The sequence below is a fragment of the Zalophus californianus genome, chromosome 7 (assembly GCF_009762305.2).
Source record: "Zalophus californianus isolate mZalCal1 chromosome 7, mZalCal1.pri.v2, whole genome shotgun sequence".
Classification (NCBI taxonomy): domain Eukaryota; kingdom Metazoa; phylum Chordata; class Mammalia; order Carnivora; family Otariidae; genus Zalophus; species Zalophus californianus.
In genome coordinates, this window is record NC_045601.1 from 114,880,949 (window position 1) to 114,898,264 (window position 17,316).

The 17,316-nt window shown below is 41.2% G+C and overlaps 1 protein-coding gene across 6 annotated transcripts in view; it reads left to right on the forward strand.

The window, feature by feature from the left end:
* The window catches only part of FKBP5 (FKBP prolyl isomerase 5), a 122,224-nt gene that overhangs the window by 101,525 nt on the left and 3,383 nt on the right, over window positions 1-17,316 (forward strand). For all 6 annotated transcript variants that reach the window (XM_027603958.2, XM_027603953.2, XM_027603962.2 and 3 more), the window contains 3 exons: window positions 4,927-5,017; window positions 7,606-7,689; window positions 15,414-15,599. In XM_027603958.2, the coding sequence (XP_027459759.1) occupies window positions 4,927-5,017; window positions 7,606-7,689; window positions 15,414-15,599 (361 nt within the window). The remainder of the gene's footprint in view (window positions 1-4,926; window positions 5,018-7,605; window positions 7,690-15,413; window positions 15,600-17,316) is intronic.

Below are 17,316 nucleotides of genomic sequence, written 5' to 3' on the forward strand. Positions count from 1 at the left end.
GCTAATGGATGATGACTGTATTTATCTTGGTGAGCATAGGGTAATATGTAGAATTGTCAAATCACTGTGCTATATGCCTGAAACTGATATAACATTGTACTCAACTATACTTCAATTAAAAAAAAGAACAGGTATACACTTGCTTTTTCAGTCAACATTTTAGTGTTTTCAATGAAGTTAATGCTAACAGTGGAAACAATTAAATCAGGCTACAGTTAGTCGTGGAGTGAATTAATGGGCCATATAATATCACAAAGATCTGTGAGCCTGTTTACTTGATTATTGTGTGTCAAGGATAGGACTGACAGGTAAGTTTTGCCATTTATTTGTTTTGCCTGCCATATTGCCAAGACAGGAAGCTGTTGGTCTGTCTCACCTGATTCTCCTGCCCCCCTCTTTTCCTTTTCTCTAAATTAGGTGGAAGGCAGTAAAACATGTGAGGGTTGGAAGTAGAAGAAACATTTGGATGATTTATTACCACTTGAATTTGTGCCACCTGTTCTTATACAGAGTCTCTGAAAAAAAAAATATTCTTCCTGGATCTAAAGGCAGCGGAGATGACTCATTTTTGCCTAAATTTTTCCCATCATAAGGATATCCATTAGCACTTCCCAGCTTAGAACTATCAGACACTAACAGTCTTTCTTGTGAAAACATGTTTGGTATTATTTTTAGACCTAAAATTATACCACGAATCTGACCCTTCTATCTTGAGACATGGACCCTTGAGAGAAACCAGGGTGTTTTGATTCTGTTTGCATGAAAGTGCATCTGCTTATCTGGAGTCTCCTCCCTCTCTGGCTCCTTGGATTTCAGTTCCTAGGATTCTGAGTTCTTGAGAATCTGGATGGCCTGCACTTACCCATAGGTACAGTCAGCCTTTTGTACAGTTGCTTGCCTTTGTGGAGCCTCGGGAGTAATCCAATGGCATATTCACCTTTGCCCTCATACGTGAGCCCTAATTCTATTCCCCAAGTGAGGGTTTGGCCAGGCCTACAAATGCTCTACACCTTGACCCCTTTTAGAGCCTTCATGGAGGCACCTTTTATTTCATACCTTCTTTTTCTCTGTCATCCTTTTTCCACTACTATATTCCTGTTTTAGTGTGTTTTATTTACATTTACCCTCAGGTGAACTTATTTCTCTCATTCTAGAAGGAACTATTTTTTACTTGAGTAGAGCGTAGAGAAGGCTGTCTCCTCCATATCCAGGTAATATCTAATTATTTTTACTCCAGCTTTCTAAAATTATAGTTCTAGACTCAGATAAAGAGAGTGGTATTTATGTCCATTGTGTGCTTTCAGATTTAAGCTCCTTGAGGATAATTCTGCATATGTGCAAGCATAGATTATATGAATCAGTTCATTATATTTTGAGCTAGCTAACAGGGCGGGCAGCTGTATCAAGTTTAATGGCAAAGAGGTACAGAAATCATCCTTACATTTATTCGTGCAAATAGTTCCTTGCACATTTAAATTGTTTGTTGTGTCATTAATGGTTAATACCCCCCACTATGTACCTTACCAGCTGTGTCCACTTGTGCAAGCCTCAGTTTCCCCTTCCGTAAAATGGGGATAACAAGATCTACCGCATAAAGTTGTGGAGGTCTGAATGGGGTAATGCACATAAAGTGGCACTTTGCAGAGTGCCTGACACATATAAACTCTCAGTGTGTTAGCTGTTATTGCTACTGTGGTGACTATTTTTCTATTCCATTTTACCCTCAGACCACAAGAAAAAGGAAACCCTGTTTTAACATAGGGTAGATTTTTCAGATCTTTTCAGTCATAAAAGTAAGCAAGTTTTCAAAAGTTTCTAGGTATGAAAGTTTTTTTCATACGCTTCATAGAAATAATTCAGCACAGTTAGAAACATGTTCTTTTCTCTTCAAGATACTGGTTAGTGTGTTGCGGAGTTATATAAAGTGCACACTCTGCAGTGTGAGGCTATCCATACGTGCACTGTGTAATACTATCCATACAGGTAGACATCCCCACACCAGGTGCATGTGATTGCCTTCAGTGGGTTTGCCTGTCTTGCTCAGATCCCCACACACCACAGAATACTGCATCTGAGTTTCGCTGTAACTGTGGCTGCCGCACATTCACGCTCTATAGTTCTCTTGCGTCATCCGCATTTCATTCTCTAGAAGATGTTCAGGGCACACCTCTGTGACTCTGACAGACACCTTGGTAGGATGTTTTCATAATAAATTCATAAAACACTTCCACAGAATCAATTTTTCTTTCTTCCCAACAGAACAGTATCTTTTATATTGTGTTTAATACTGTTTAATACTTTTATATTGTGTTCATTTTAGGTAAGGTATGGCTAGTTATAATTTTTTTCCTCCCTTTCCTTATGTTTCTGTCCTGTACCAACCCGAGACAAAAACACAGGCTGCCAAGAGCCATAATGTATAATTAAATGAGGCAGTTCAGGTTAAAAAATAAACAGTTTTCTGGGGACACAGAGTCTGAATTTAAATCCTGACTCTGCTGCTGCCTCTTTGTGTGACTCTGTGGAAGAGAGAGTCTCTCTGAGCCTCAGTTTCTTCATCTGTAAAAATGAAGCAGTTGGTAAGCACTTGTGGTACAAGTACTTCTTGTATGCGCATAAAGCCTTAATGGTCATTAATAGTCACGTTTTGTATCTCTGCTGTCTGCAGGCAACTGTTAAATCCAGAACATTAATACCAGATACCTTCTGTTCCTGTAGCCCAGTTTGTCGCTGGGCTAAGTCCTGGAATTCCATTTGTGGCATTCTTTTCAGTCAGATGAATTTGTGTGTCCTGGGTCCTTCCTTGCCCAGGCCATTCTAGCATAAGTCAGACAACTCTCTGTATAACTTGGAAGTCAGGCTAGGTGCTCCCAAAACAGTTTGGTGTGGTCTTACGCCTCCCCAGGATGGTATGCTCCACATAAATCTTGACAGCGTCTCTTCATTTGAACACTCTACATCCTCCACCCCTAGCCTTGGGACTTTGATTCATGAGTTCCTCTAAGGCAGCTTGTCTTATCCTCAGCACTGTCGACATTTTGGGCCAGATATTTCTTGATTGTGGGGGCTCTTCTGTGCGTTATAGGATGTTCTACCCACTAAATTCTGGTAGCACCCCGGTGGTTGTGGCAAATCCCAAATCTCTAGACATTACCAAATGTCCCTCTTGGGGGGTGGATTAAAATCACCCCTGCCGAGAGTCACTGGCCTAAGGCAAGTGTCAGACCATCTATTGGGTTTGTACCTGTTTAGCACAGGGCTCCAAATACCACATGCTGTCAGTAAACATGATCAGCAAGAACTCACCTACCTACCTAGTTCCCAACAGTTAAGGAATGTTCTGTTATTGGGGCGCCTCGGTGGCTCAGTCATTAAGCGTCTGCCTTCGGCTCAGGGTCCTGGGATCGAGCCCCGCATCAGGCTCCCTGCTTGTGCTCTCTTCTCACTATCTCTGTCTCTCTCTCAAATAAATAAATAAAATCTTTAAAAAAAAAAAAAAAGGAATGTTCCGTTATTTACCAGATGGTAGAAACCAAATAGGAGATCTGTAAGTCTAACAGCTTGAAGTAGAAAACTAGTCATGACTGCCTAAAATCAGCCACTGGTAATTATGTCCTCTTTGATTTCTTTGCTGAAGATACCTTTTGCCCTGCTATTAAAACTACCACACCCCATTCCTACCGACTCTCTTTGTATCTCGGTGCCTCTCTCTGGCTCCAGCTTTCATTTTCTTGTGTAATAGTGGAGGTGAGTAAGCATTTTCTTCCTGAAAAGTTCAGGCATGGGGTAAAGAAAGTGGTGTAAGCAGCAGGATAGGAGTGTTCCCTCTTCTAGTTGTTTTGCCCCCAGGGAAAATGGGAGGTAGTGTAGCATCTACCTGTTTTTGGCATCCTTCAACCCATAGCCTGAAAGTTTGGGTTTACTAAGTTATCTTGCAGTACCATTCCACATACTCAAGAGTAGTTTGGCCTTGAAACAGATGGGAACAGAATATATTCCAGTGAACACTTTCATAATATGCTGGGTGAAATGAATGCTGGGAAACCATTGGACCAGACAGACAAACCACCACCGGAACTTCCATTCTAGGAGATGTGTGCTTCTTGAATGCTCTGGGTTTGTTTAAAGACCTTCAGTGATCTGAAAGAAAATAAAAAGAGAAAAACAATTTATATACTCTCAGTCATTTTCTTCAGTAAGTTTTGGCTAACAGGTGTAGAGTTGACAGTGTGATAGCCACAGAGCTCCGAGAGCATGTCTCTGGATGAGGTGTTAGAGCTTGCTAGGGCTGTTCTTTTCGATGATGTATTTGTTCTCTCATTTGTGTGTTCCCGTGTGCTTTTTAAGTGTCTTGCAGAAATATTGGGAGGATGAATTTCCTTCCTGATGTGTGAGCCTTCCCCACCCCCACCCCCCATTTATCTGACTGCAAGTGATACTACTGGAAGGAGACTGCACTTTAAAGTTAAAAGCGTATTAAAATGGAGCCGCTAATAAACAGCGCTGTAGCAGTCACGGTGCCTCTCGTTTCTGTCCTGCTGATAAGGCTTCAAGGCAAAGTCCTGATGACCAAACAATGGCTATTTTATAGAAAGAACTAGGTACTACATCAAGCAGAGAAAAAGGCAATGACATTTAAAATCCCATCAAGCAAGCTTTCCCAAGGAGTACAGGTGTTAACATTACATATGATGGTGAAGGAGAACAGAAAATGAAATCTAGCCGTGTTCCTTTAAAGCCACAGCAGTGATCAGTGATACTTGGCACTATAGCTTCTGATCCACAGCTGGTTTGTCTTCAGGGTCCCTGATGTGTGTAGTGTGCAGACGTGAGCTCTGTGCTAACGTGACGCCTCAGAATGCCAAAGGAAGTGCCTGGAAATACATCAGTTCTTTTAAAGTTTTGTTTTCTTACTCTCCATTTCAGATATGGTTTTGGAGAGGCAGGGAAGCCTAAATTTGGCATTGAACCTAATGCTGAGCTTATATATGAAGTGACACTTAAGAGCTTCGAAAAGGTGAGAAAATACCAACTTCTCTGCAATCATGGTAGATTTCTTCAGCATCCACTTCCTGTAAATGACTCTCTTATATTATTAGGTGGTGTGGATAGATGGTATTTATTCATATGTTGTGCTTTTCAGGACGAAGTTTGTCTCTTGTCTTTGACACTGCTCCCCGAGTATGGGAGAGCTGATAGCGCACAGCTGATACACCACTAAGGAGCTTGGTGTTCTTATTTTGTTCCTACATGTCAGCCTTTTTTTTTTTTTTTTTTTTTAACTTTTTTGGGTAGAATCCAAGGCTTATTCCCTTATTTGTTCCTAGACTTGTTCTTTCTGTACTTTCTTTCCTGGGTTGAAGACAAAAAGGTTCACGTTCTGCCAAGCAGCTCCTTGGGGGAGTGGGGCGCAGTTTTCCGATGCTGAATGGATCGTACCCTTCTTGGAGTCATGGAGAGGAAGTTATTTTTTTTTTAAGATTTTATTTATTTATTTGAGAGAGAGAGAGAATGACAGATAGAAAGCACGAGAGGGAAGAGGGTCAGAGGGAGAAGCAGACTCCCCGCTGAGCAGGAAACCCAATGTGGGACTCAATCCCGGGACTCCAGGATCATGACCTGAGCTGAAGGCAGTCAGTCGCCCAACCAACTGAGCCACCCAGGAGCCCGAAGAGGAAGTTATGATCCAAAATGCAAGGCTTCGTGGGCCACCAGGCTCTGTGACAAGAGATACAAGAGACAAACCTGCTGACCTCTGGCCTTTTCTTTTCCTACCTGTCCAAGCCTAAAAAAGAGAGAGCTTGTCAGTTGCCTTGGGTTCCAGAAGCAGCATCCCTCCTGGAGCATGTTTCTGTCTCAGGCCTCCTTCTGGAGGCTCCGAGCAGCAGCTTCACCAGACACACACGAAGCGGATGTCTGTGCTAGGCATGCCATCACATCACCTCTGCATCACCAAGGCCCCACTCTCCCCGGAGAACTTCAAGAACTGCATTCTGTATGCCTTTTTTTATTCCCGCAGAGCTACCTCCATGTTCTATACATTAAGCTGTAGACTGGATGCGACTGTTTATATTTTATTAGACTTAGTAAGGAAATCATTGTCCTGTGGGGCTGTAACTTTGGGCCAGGAAAGTCAGGGCAGGACTGCTTCGGGCTTCTCCCCCAACAGTGACGTTCCTGACCATACGCCTCGTACTCCATGTTCCCCCAAACAAACATATTACGCTCTTGTCATGACCATCGCGTTTTGTTCAGTTACCTCTGCTGAAGGCCTGCCAGCTCAGCTCTGATCCTCCAAAGCTGCCTTCATAGCACAATGGTTTTTTTTTATTAAAGAGAGAGAAAATCATCTTTAGCATATGGTTACTTAGACCTTTGGCTTTCCTATTTCCATTTTAATCAAGTAATCCACAGCTCAGTGGACGATGCCTCTTACGGCACATTCCCACTGTTGTGTGCTGTGAGGAGCCGGCGCGTGCTTCTTGCTGAGACCGTGTTCCAGGAAACACTGCTCTCTATTTGAAACCATGTGAAAGTGGGATGTTGTCGGAAGCAACATTTGAATTCTCCGCCTCGTAGTATTAAGAATATATTTATACTCCATAAAGGCTGAACTCTGTATAAAAAATGCAGAGGGCCCTTGTTACTAGATTTTTAAATAATAGAGCTAAATTGTTAGAAGCAACATAGGGTTGCCAGAAAGACTGGTAACTCTCATTATTCACTCGGTGGGGCGGGTGGCAGCGGGAATACATCACTAATTGTTTTTTGAATAGAGAGAATTTTACAGTTACCCACTGAAGTTTTGTAATTCCTGTGTAGGAAGTAGCACTGACACAGCCACTGTCATTTTCCCTAAGGATCCCAGATTGTTCTGTTGACGCTTGATGCTCCCTTTAAGTCCAGCTATTCATCCCAAAAGTGCAGTTGTCTCTGGATTCCTATCTCTAATGGTGGAGAGTAATAATATACACTATACAAAACAGCAAATGATCATGAAATCCTTTGAAATATTTCTGCATCAGCTTTACCCTCCCAGTTATGTTTTACTTGAAATCCCCCAGGTATCCATCTGCAAGTTGACACAGTTTTGGAAGCTTTAGTTGTTTCAGTAGAGAAGGGACGACGTGACCCGGCATTTAAAAAATTCTTTGTGAATATACTGTCAAGCTGTGACTTGACTACAGTAGTGTTCCCATTTTAGAATTTGAAACACTGAGGCTTGAGAGAAACAACTTGCTGAAATTGTAATGGTAGTTTACTGGTGAAGTTTGCGGGAGGGAGATGAGGGACACGGGGTTTTGTTGTGTGTCCTCACCTCATAACTCCGAAGATGCGCTCTTTAACAGCACACCACAGCTTAGGCTCCTTACTGTGTTTTTGCCTGCTCTTCCTTCTTGGGCAGCACGGGTCAAACTGCAGCTTGGTCATCATGGAAGGTGAGTTCTAGCCTAGCAATGAATGGGCACTGGCGCACAGTTTTAAAAGCCAGTGCGTTTTGAGGCTTGGGTATCCTAGAAGTAGCTGCTGTGTGTTCTTACATGCATTTGCTGATGCTTTTTCCTTCTCTGTTCATCTAACCCTTGTTACAAATTTACACAACAGGCCAAAGAATCCTGGGAGATGGACACCAAAGAAAAATTGGAGCAGGCTGCCATTGTTAAAGAGAAGGGAACTGTGTACTTCAAGGTGTGTGAGTCCTTGTACAGTCTTTTCTATCTCAAAGAATTTATTCAAGTTGTCACTGAATTGTGCTGATATTCCCTCCTCTGAATTATATCAGCACCCTTTTGGGTAAGAGTAAGTCTGAATTTTTACAGGTCTGTCATTTTCAGTATTAGAAATGGTGAGAAAGAATGGATTAATGTGACAAAAAGAATACAGATGCCTCTTTTACACATTCTACTCTAGATTGTAACTCTCCATAAAGGCAGGCCAGGTCTGGCTTGCCCACCCACCACCGTATCACCCAAACCTAAGGCATCTTGCTTGGTACGTAGTTGGCACTCAACAAGCGTTTGTGGAATGAAACAAAGAATGGATAGGATAATTGTTAGCAAGTGAGAATTTGTGGAGATAAGTTTCACATCATTTTCCTTTCCACTGTCTCAATCAAGTCACTAAGGCACATGACAAAAGGAAAGAGAACTTGCACAGATTCCAGAAGAAACCCGACAGGAGGAGAAAATTCATTTCTTCTAGTGGCCAAGATGATCCCTGCCACACTTGATTTTATGAGGAATCTTGAGAAACTCCTGAATGATATTTGTTATTGATTGCTTCTCTAAAGCCCTTTCTTGTTACATCTAGGAATGTGTTACTTCCTCACTTAGATCTTAAAGCCCCAGATATAAGAGAAAAACAGCACTTTATTCAGTTCTAATCAGAATGTTCTGCCTATTGCTTACCCGCCCCCAACCAAGTACCTTCTCCGTGTCCAGCAGAAAGGATTTAGAAAGAGAGCGAAAGAATGGAGTTTTGTCAAGGTTTCTTGTTTTTCTTCTTGCCACTGCCATCCATGAACAAAATTTGGATGATGTTTTCAACAGTCTAAAACAGTGATGCATAAATGTCCTTCAGCAAGTCTTTATGGAGCATCTGCTGTGGGACTTGCTATTGCACGGACAACCTTGTCTGGAGGGAGGGGAAGCCGTGTTAGCCCCCATGAAACAGCTAGAGAATTATGTAAGACTATATAATCAAAACAGAATTCACACAGCCAGGGGACAACATGTGTGGTGGTGGTTTTTCAGACTGTGAGAACGGACGCATTATTGGGTCATGATACCAATTCAGTGGAAATGTATTGCATTATGTAGTAAAGATAACTTTTGTTTCATAAAATCTGTTCAGTTGTGTGTCAGTGGGTACTGGATCATAATTGAAAACATTTCTTGCTGTGGGTTATAGCTAAACACATTTGAAATCTGTTGGTATAGATAATACATAATTATTTATATTTATTTATAACTATCATATATACTAAAGTAATATGTGTGGATCACCAGAAAGCTTTGGGGAATAGTGGAATGAGCTCCAAATTGGGAAAACCAGGCTTTATGGCTCCAAATGGTTTAAAGCTGTGTAACGTGCAAAGAGTTTACTTTTGTGTGTGAAAGGTGATGGAGTTAGGGGTGCCTGGATGGTTCAGTCGATTGGGCATCTCTTTGATATCAGCTCAGGTTGTGATCTCAGGGTCACGGGCTCGATCTCTGTGTCAGGCTCTGTGCTCATCGGGGAGTCTGCTTATCCCTCTCTTTCTACTCCTCTCCTTGCTTACTTTCTCTCTCTCAAATAAATAAAATCTTAAAAAAGTGATGATGAGACGCCTGGGTGGCTTGGTCGGTTAAGCGTCTGCCTTTGGCTCAGGTCATGATCCCAGGGTCCTGGGATCAAGTCCTGCACTGGGCTCCTTGTTCAGTGGGGAGCCTGCTTCTCCCTCTGCCGCTCCCCCTGCTTGTGCATTCTCTCTGACAAATAAATAAAATCTTAAAAAAAAAAAAAGGAGTTAGATTAGATGATACCCAAATTTCTTTCCAGCCCTAAAGTTCTGTGAGTTTCAAAACTCTTGAGAGCAAGTTTGATTTTTTTTTTAATTCTAACTGAAATATATTGGATACTTCTAAGCTATTCAAGTAAGATTCCACAGGAGTTATTTGTAGACTCAAATACACAATATGCTAGAATAAAATATTTTTTGTAAAATCCCTCAGGACACGTCCTAAATGTGTTTCCTATATACCTGGAGTCTGTAAAATTCCTTACTGTATTTTATTTCCCAAACTTCTAAATAGAATATTAATAGTTTGGTGATGGGGGGGTAGTTGGGGCTTTTGGCATTTGACTAGAATTATATCAACTCTGTGTAGTAAAACAGCTCAGCTCTTCAGAAGCTCTAATTGGTTGCTAATGACTCAGAACTTTAGGGAACATTATTGGTAATGAAGTAATGTGGTAGAGCCACATGTCATATATCTGTGTCCTGAACACATGTAGAGAGAGATGGCCAGAATTAGTGATCAGTAGCAGAAAGCCGTGCTTCCATGTCTAATACAGTTACTTAACTTTGTCGCATCTAAGCATCACAATTGCAGTAGTGATTTCTGTATTTCATAATATTATGAACCCTCTTAAAATTACTGATCTTTGGGTAAAATCTGGATCAGCAGTCACACATATGGAACATATTATTTTTAACATGCAATTTGATAGACAAAATCTGTCAAAACATTAGTCTGTTGGGGGAAAATTAATGTAAGGTTCAAAGCCCCTGACCTAAGACTTTTCTCCCAGAATGTCTCTGAACATTCTGTACTACTAGAGACTTCCCTGGAGGCACCTTCATAATTGTAGGTAAAAGATCCCAGCAGTGATCCTAGTTTTAGATGTAAGACTTCAAAATGGTAGGTAGATAGTTTCCTGTACACATCCCCTTTTAAAATTTCAGGGCAGGTTTCAATCTGCCACTCTGCCCTCCCAGGCCTCATCTTTCCAGAGTGTTTGACTTGGCACATTGAGCACATGCACAGAGTCCAGATGTGTGGGTGAGAGCAGAGATGGGGTGAAGTAAAAATCTACACTTCATGCCATCTTGTACATTACAGCTCCATTTTCATTGACCTGCGGGTTTGGTTCACACATAAGTGGGTAAATTCTCCGCTTAGTAAAGGGTTGAATCGTACTCCGTTTTAAAATGGGAATCATTTTGCTGTTTAGATTGTAAACTCCTCATATCAACCTCTGAACACTAAAGAGAAGAAAGGCAGAAGACTCTTTCCATTTGGCTCTGAAAATAATTAACAGAGAACAACATACCATGATGCCAGGCATTGTGCAGGCCAATTAAACAGACCTGATTTTTGCCCTCAGAGCTGATAGTATTCTGCAGGACAGGAGCATTAACTATGGTACTTGGTTAGTGTTTCTCTTTTCTGACTTAGAGACGGAGTGCTAAGAAGTCTGAGGACGCTGCAGTGATACGGGGCTCTCGCTCCCCCTTGTGCTCCTTGAGAAAAAAGTATTTCTCGAGCAAGCTAGTTAAGGATCATCGGTCAACCACCGAACCCCTTTCAGACAAACCAGGCTTTGCCGTGTTTTGACTTTGCTGAACCAAGAAACCAATGCTGTAATTTAGAAACAAGTCATCCATAACTCTAGGATTTTAGGTTTTAAAAAAAACTCCTAAGGAAGTGTCCACCCTGCCTTCTTTCTCCTCCCTTTGTTCATTTAGTACAGGATTTCTCAGCCGTGGCACTATTGACATCGGGGGCTGTGTAGTTCCCCTTTGGTGAGAGGCTGTCCTGCGCATTATAGGATGTGTAGCGGCAGCCCTGGCTTGTGCCCACTAGATGCCAGTAGCACGTATACTCCTTGCAGTTGTGACAACGAAAAAAAAGTCTTGAAACATTGCCAGATGCACCCAGGGAGCAGAATCACGCCCAGCTGAAAACTCTTGTTTTAGTACATTAGAAGCAGAAATACCACAAAACAAGATTTCTGTTCATTGGAAGTTGAGCTCTAAATAAAATTATGATACAGATGAAAGAGTTTTCAAGAAATTAAAATGCTGCATAAATGTAAAGGAACTATTACAAAGTCTGTTGTCCTTTTTGTGTTTGCTTGTTTTTTGAAACCATAGCCCTCCACCATTCTGATTATTTAGAAGCTACCATTATTATTATTATTTTTTATTCATTTGAGAGAAAGAACAGGAGAGAGCACAAGCAAGGGGACGGGCAAAGGGAGAATCAGGCTCCCCGGCTGAGCAGGGAGCCCAACGTGGGGCTCGATCCCAGGACCCTAGGATCACAACCTGAGCCAAAGGCAGATGCTTAACCAGCTGAGCCACCCAGGCGCCCCAGAACTTACCATTATTATAAGATCTGGGTCATTGTCCTCCCTGGCTTTTTTCTTTCCCTATAACAGTACATTAGGAGATATACAGAAAAGGTAACAGGTACATTTGAGAAGAAGGAAGAAGAAGCAACTAGGCAGAACAGAGAAAATACCTGTCTCCTTACCTAATCTAAATAAAATGATACCTTTCGTTTCTACCCACTTCTCAATTTCTCCCAATGATAAAGTTTTGATTCCATAGTTGTATCTTTGACTTTAATATTTCTTCAGCAAACCTTCACTAAGGGCTTCTTTGTGCTATGTATCGTTGGATATTCCAAAGGGATAAGACATGATTCCTGTCCTCAAATTGCTCACCATCCAGCAAGAGAAAAGACAGGGAAAGAAAGAAATGACAAACCCTGAAACTCTTGAGGACTTTCTTTTTTGTAGTGCCTCAAAAAGGAGTAATGGGCCTCAGGCTCTGTTGTCTCCATTACCTTGGGCTGCCATAATAACATCTCCAGGACTGGGTGATGTAAACAACAGGAGTTTATTTCTCACGGTTCTGGAGACTGGAAGTCTAAGATCAAGGTGCCAGCAGGGTTGGTGTCTTGTGAGAGTACTGTCCTTGGGTTCCAGATGGCTGTGTTCTTGCTGTGTCCTTGACCTGTTCTAGGTGCTTGCGGCAGGGGAGAGAGAGAGGAAATTCTCTGGTCTCTTAAAAGGGAATCGATTAAGTCCATCATGAGGGCTCCACCCTTAGGACCCCATCTAAACCTGATTATTTCCCAAAGGCCCCATTTCCAAATATCATCACATTGGAGTCAGGCCTTCACCATATGAATTGGGGGCACAGGGGACACACAGTTCAGTCCATAGCACGCACAATATAATTTCCTCAAAACTGTCAGTGTTTGTTATAAAAGGGCCTGGATTTCATATTCTTATAAGTAACTGTATCACAAATTTCTGAGGCAGAGAGGATAATAGACTTTGATTTTAGTACGCTTTCCCTCAAAACACTGCAGAAATTTCTTTACTGCCCTTCTGTCGCAGAACCTGTGAGTTCTATAAGTCTTCTCTTCCCTAAACAAGTCATTTGTGATGCAGGATGTTCAGTGGGGGGATGTAGCTTTCCTTTCATTCAGACTTAGGCCTTCCACTTGGAACAGGTCTGCCCCATCCTCATCACCAAAAACCAGCAGTAGGGCTTCTTTCTACAAGTGGAGCTCCTTTCTTGCGCCAGCCACTTGAGGTCTTTTGTAACAGGAACATTCTCATAGATCTGGTCTGGGTTTCTCTCTTCTTAGTCATTGGGTGACCTTTGGAGTGCATGTGGGGAAACACCTCTACATTGAGGTGTATACACTGCTTTGACTGTGTTAAGTCCTAGTGACGTGATCTTAACACTGTTCCTGGGTTGGACATTGGATCTAATATCTTCAGGGATCTGGCTACAATTCTGCCATCTAGTAGGATGTGTCCTCTGTTTTCAGTCTTATTGTCAAATCCTTCAGAGGAGATTCCTCACCTGGACTCCCATTTTATTTATGTATTTACCAGCTGTCACTTCTTTCATCTTAAAATGCCGATAAACACATTGTCTCAGCCCCATAGTTTCTTGTGTGGAGTGTATATATATAGTTAATTCACATGAATTAACTACACAGTTGTTAGTCATAATTGTTAAAATTCTACTTATCAGGTTAGAGCGAAAATATGATAAAAAGATACTTCTCATATAGTTAGCTGGCTGACATCTATGTGATTTATGTTTTATAGTTATTTATGTTGTATGCTATTCAACTGTGTATGGAAACATTGTAGATCAGAGGTCAGCAAACTTCACCCTGTTTTAGTAAGATTCTACCAGGACACAGCCACACACATTTACAAGCAACCCTTGAACAACATGGGCTTGAACTGTATCGGTCCAATTACATACAGACTTTTTTTTTTCCTCAATAAATGCTGTACAATATCGTAAAAGTATTTTTTCTTATGGTTTTCTGAATAACATTTTCTTGTTTCAAGCTTACTTTATAGTAAGAATACCATATAGAATACAAATAACAGGTAAAATGTGTTGATCAATTGTCTGTTATCAATAAGACTTCCAGTCAACAGTAGACTTAAGTTTTGGGGGAGTCAGAAGCTATACACACACTCATCATCAGGGAAATGCAAATCAAAACCACAATGAGATATCACCTCACACCTGTCAGAATGGCTAAAATCAACAACACAAGAAACAACAGATGTTGGCGAGGACGCAGAGAAAAAGGGACCCTCTTGCACTGTTGGTGGGAATGCAAACTCATGCAGCTACTGTGAAAACCAGTATAGAGCTTCCTCAAAAAGTTAAAAGTAGAACTGCGCTAGGATCCAATAATCATGCTAGTGGGTATTTACCCAAAAAATACAAAAACACTAAATCAAAGGGATACATGCACCCCTATGTTAATTGCATCATTATTTACAATAGCTAAGATATGGAAGCAGCCCGAGTGTTCATCAAACACATGATGGATAAAGAAGATATGGTGTAAATATATAATAGAATGTTATTCATCCATAAAAAGAGTGAAATCTTGCCATTTGCAACAACATGGATGGAGCTAGGCAGTGTAATGCTAAGTGAAATAAGTCTGTCAGAGAAAGACAAATACCATATGATTTCACTCATGTGGAATTTAAGAAACAAAACAAATGAGGAAGCGGGGGGAGAAAAACCAAGAAACAGACTTAACTGTAGAGAACAAACTGATAGTTACTAGAGGGGTGGGAAGGGAGAGGATGGGGCAAACAGGTGCTGGGGATGAAAGAGTGTACTTGTTATGATGAAAAAAATGAAAAAATAAGTAAATCATTTAAAAATAAGTTATACGCAGCTCTTCAACTGCACGGGGAGTCACACCCCCAACCCCTGTGTTTTTCAGGGATCAAGCGTATTTATATACTGTCTATAGCTGCTTTTGCACTACTGTTGACCGAGTTGCAACAGAGATTGTTTGGCCTGCAAAGCCTAAAATGTTTATTATCTGCCCCGTTACAGAAGTTTGGCAACTCCTGCTTTAGATAACTAAGATTTGCCGTGTTTGCGACTGGCGCTTGCCAGCACTTAGTCTCTACTGTGGAGTGCTGATGGTCAGGAGAAAAGGGAAAAGTAACTTCCCCTTCAAGTAAACTAGTGATAGAGTCTAAAACTACTCACCAGCCTTTTGAAAGTCTGATAAATCCTAGCACCAAAGATTGTAACCCGAAGCCTTGACGCCCTCCTGCCAGAAGAACTGTCCCCTCTGAAAAGGGTGAGGTGGCACGTGCTAGAGGACAGCATTGTATAGTGCGCTGCCCTGAACCAGTTCAGAGGCCGCTGGCACTGCAGAGAGGACGAAAGAGGGGCCTGGATGGCCACCTCCTAAGAGCAAAAAGAAGTGATCAAATACCATGGTTAGCATGAGGGGATTGTTTCATTTGGAGGATTTGGTTTCCTCAGGGAGGCCTGAGCTCACATTTCTTTTGTACTCCCCTCCAGAGCCTGTACAAGAAATAATGACTAGCTTTTTTTCTCCCAGGGAGGCAAGTACATGCAGGCAGTGATTCAATATGGGAAGATCGTATCCTGGTTAGAGATGGAATATGGCTTATCAGAAAAGGAGTCTAAAGCTTCTGAGTCGTTTCTGCTTGCTGCCTTCCTGAACCTGGCCATGTGTTACCTGAAGCTTAGAGAATACACCAAAGCTGTGGAATGCTGTGATAAGGTAAAGAGTGTGTGCGTGTGGACTGGACTTTAGATGTTCCAGATCTTTTTCTCCATCTTCATACTTGGTCGTCTTTTACTTCATCTTAGCCAAGGGGTGGAGGGCTTTTCATTTTGCTTTGTTACATTCATTTGTTTACTTGGGATTATTTGTTTTTCATTATGAATTGGGAAATTCAGAAAGATTGTGATTACAGTCAGATTTGTTTTTTTTAAGATTTATTTCTTTTAGAGGGAGAGAGTGCACACGCACACAAGAGAGTAGGGGAGGGGAGGGGCAGAGAGAGAATCTCCAGCAGAGTCGCCACTGAGCGAGGAGCCTGACATGGGGCTCAATCCCACAACCCTGAGATCATGGCCTGAGCCTAAATCAACAATCAGATGCTTCACTGACTGAGCCACCCAGGCATCCCCCAGTGAGGCTTTTCTGATGCATAGACTATAAATACGTTATGAGTAAGTTTTGTTAAAATTGGGGTGCCTGGGTGGCTCAGTGAGTTAAGTGTCTAACTCCCGATCTCAGCTCAGGTCTTGATCTCAGGGTCATGAGTTCAAGCCCCACATTGGGCTCCACACTGGGCATGAAGCCTACTTTAAAAAAAAAAAAAAAAGTTCTTACCATCCATGACCTTCCTTAAATCTATGGTACTATGGTATTTGGTATTGGATTGGACATAATAACTCCTCAGGTTCGATGTAGTAAGAACAGACTTAAGCCTTTCAGGACTGAAGTATATGACAGACTTGCAACTGCTTACATAGAGGATATATACAGGCCACTTCTATATACTTTTGGGATTGTTTCCACAGGCTAAATTTCCAGGTATGGAAATAACAGTCAAAAATTAGGATTATTGAATATTATCCGTGTTTCTTTCTCATTATTATTGGCAACAAAAAATTCTTTTCATTTTTATTTCTTGGTTACTAAAGAAATCGTACATCCTTTCATTATTAGCCATTTGCATTTCTTCTGTGAATTGCCTATTAACATCCTTCAACTAGATTATCTGATTTAAATTAATTGAGGCAGTCTGTACATAATTACTGTTAACCTTTGGCAATAAGAACCTTGTTCTCACTTGTAAGGAAAGTTTTAATACTTACTCTGTCGAATCTGAAAAATAATTCTGTTCAGTATTTGCAAAACCTACTCTAACTAGGTGTGCTTTTTAAAAAACTAATTAAAAATAACCCTGTTATATTTTGATAGGGGAGGTTGCATGTAAGTATAGTTGGCCTAGAATATTTTGTGTTTTGATATGAGATAAAAGTTTAATTCTTATTTTCCATGTTCATAGCCAGTCTCGGCCCCAATTTATTGCAGACTTAATCCTTTCCCTGATTTACTTCCCCATCTTTGTTCCTGTTAAATCTTTTTATATACATACCCATGAATCTGTTTCTGAATGCTTTGTTCCACTGAACTGTATTTGCCCACAGACTAGCAATCAAACTTTTAACTTCAGTGGTTTCGTAGTGTTTTCTTTTCCTGTGGTAGGTCAAGTTCCCTTTCATTTTTTTTCCCAAAATTTTCTCAGCCATTCTGGCCATTTACTTCTTCCATTGAATTTTTAAAATGAACTTCTCAAGAGGCCCCTGCTAAGACCCCTTGGGATCTTTATAGAAATTGCATTAAACACTGAAGTTCACTTAGGTATAGTTAGTTGTATTTTGATCAATAGTATTTAATTACCTTGAGCCTCATCTCTTCAATA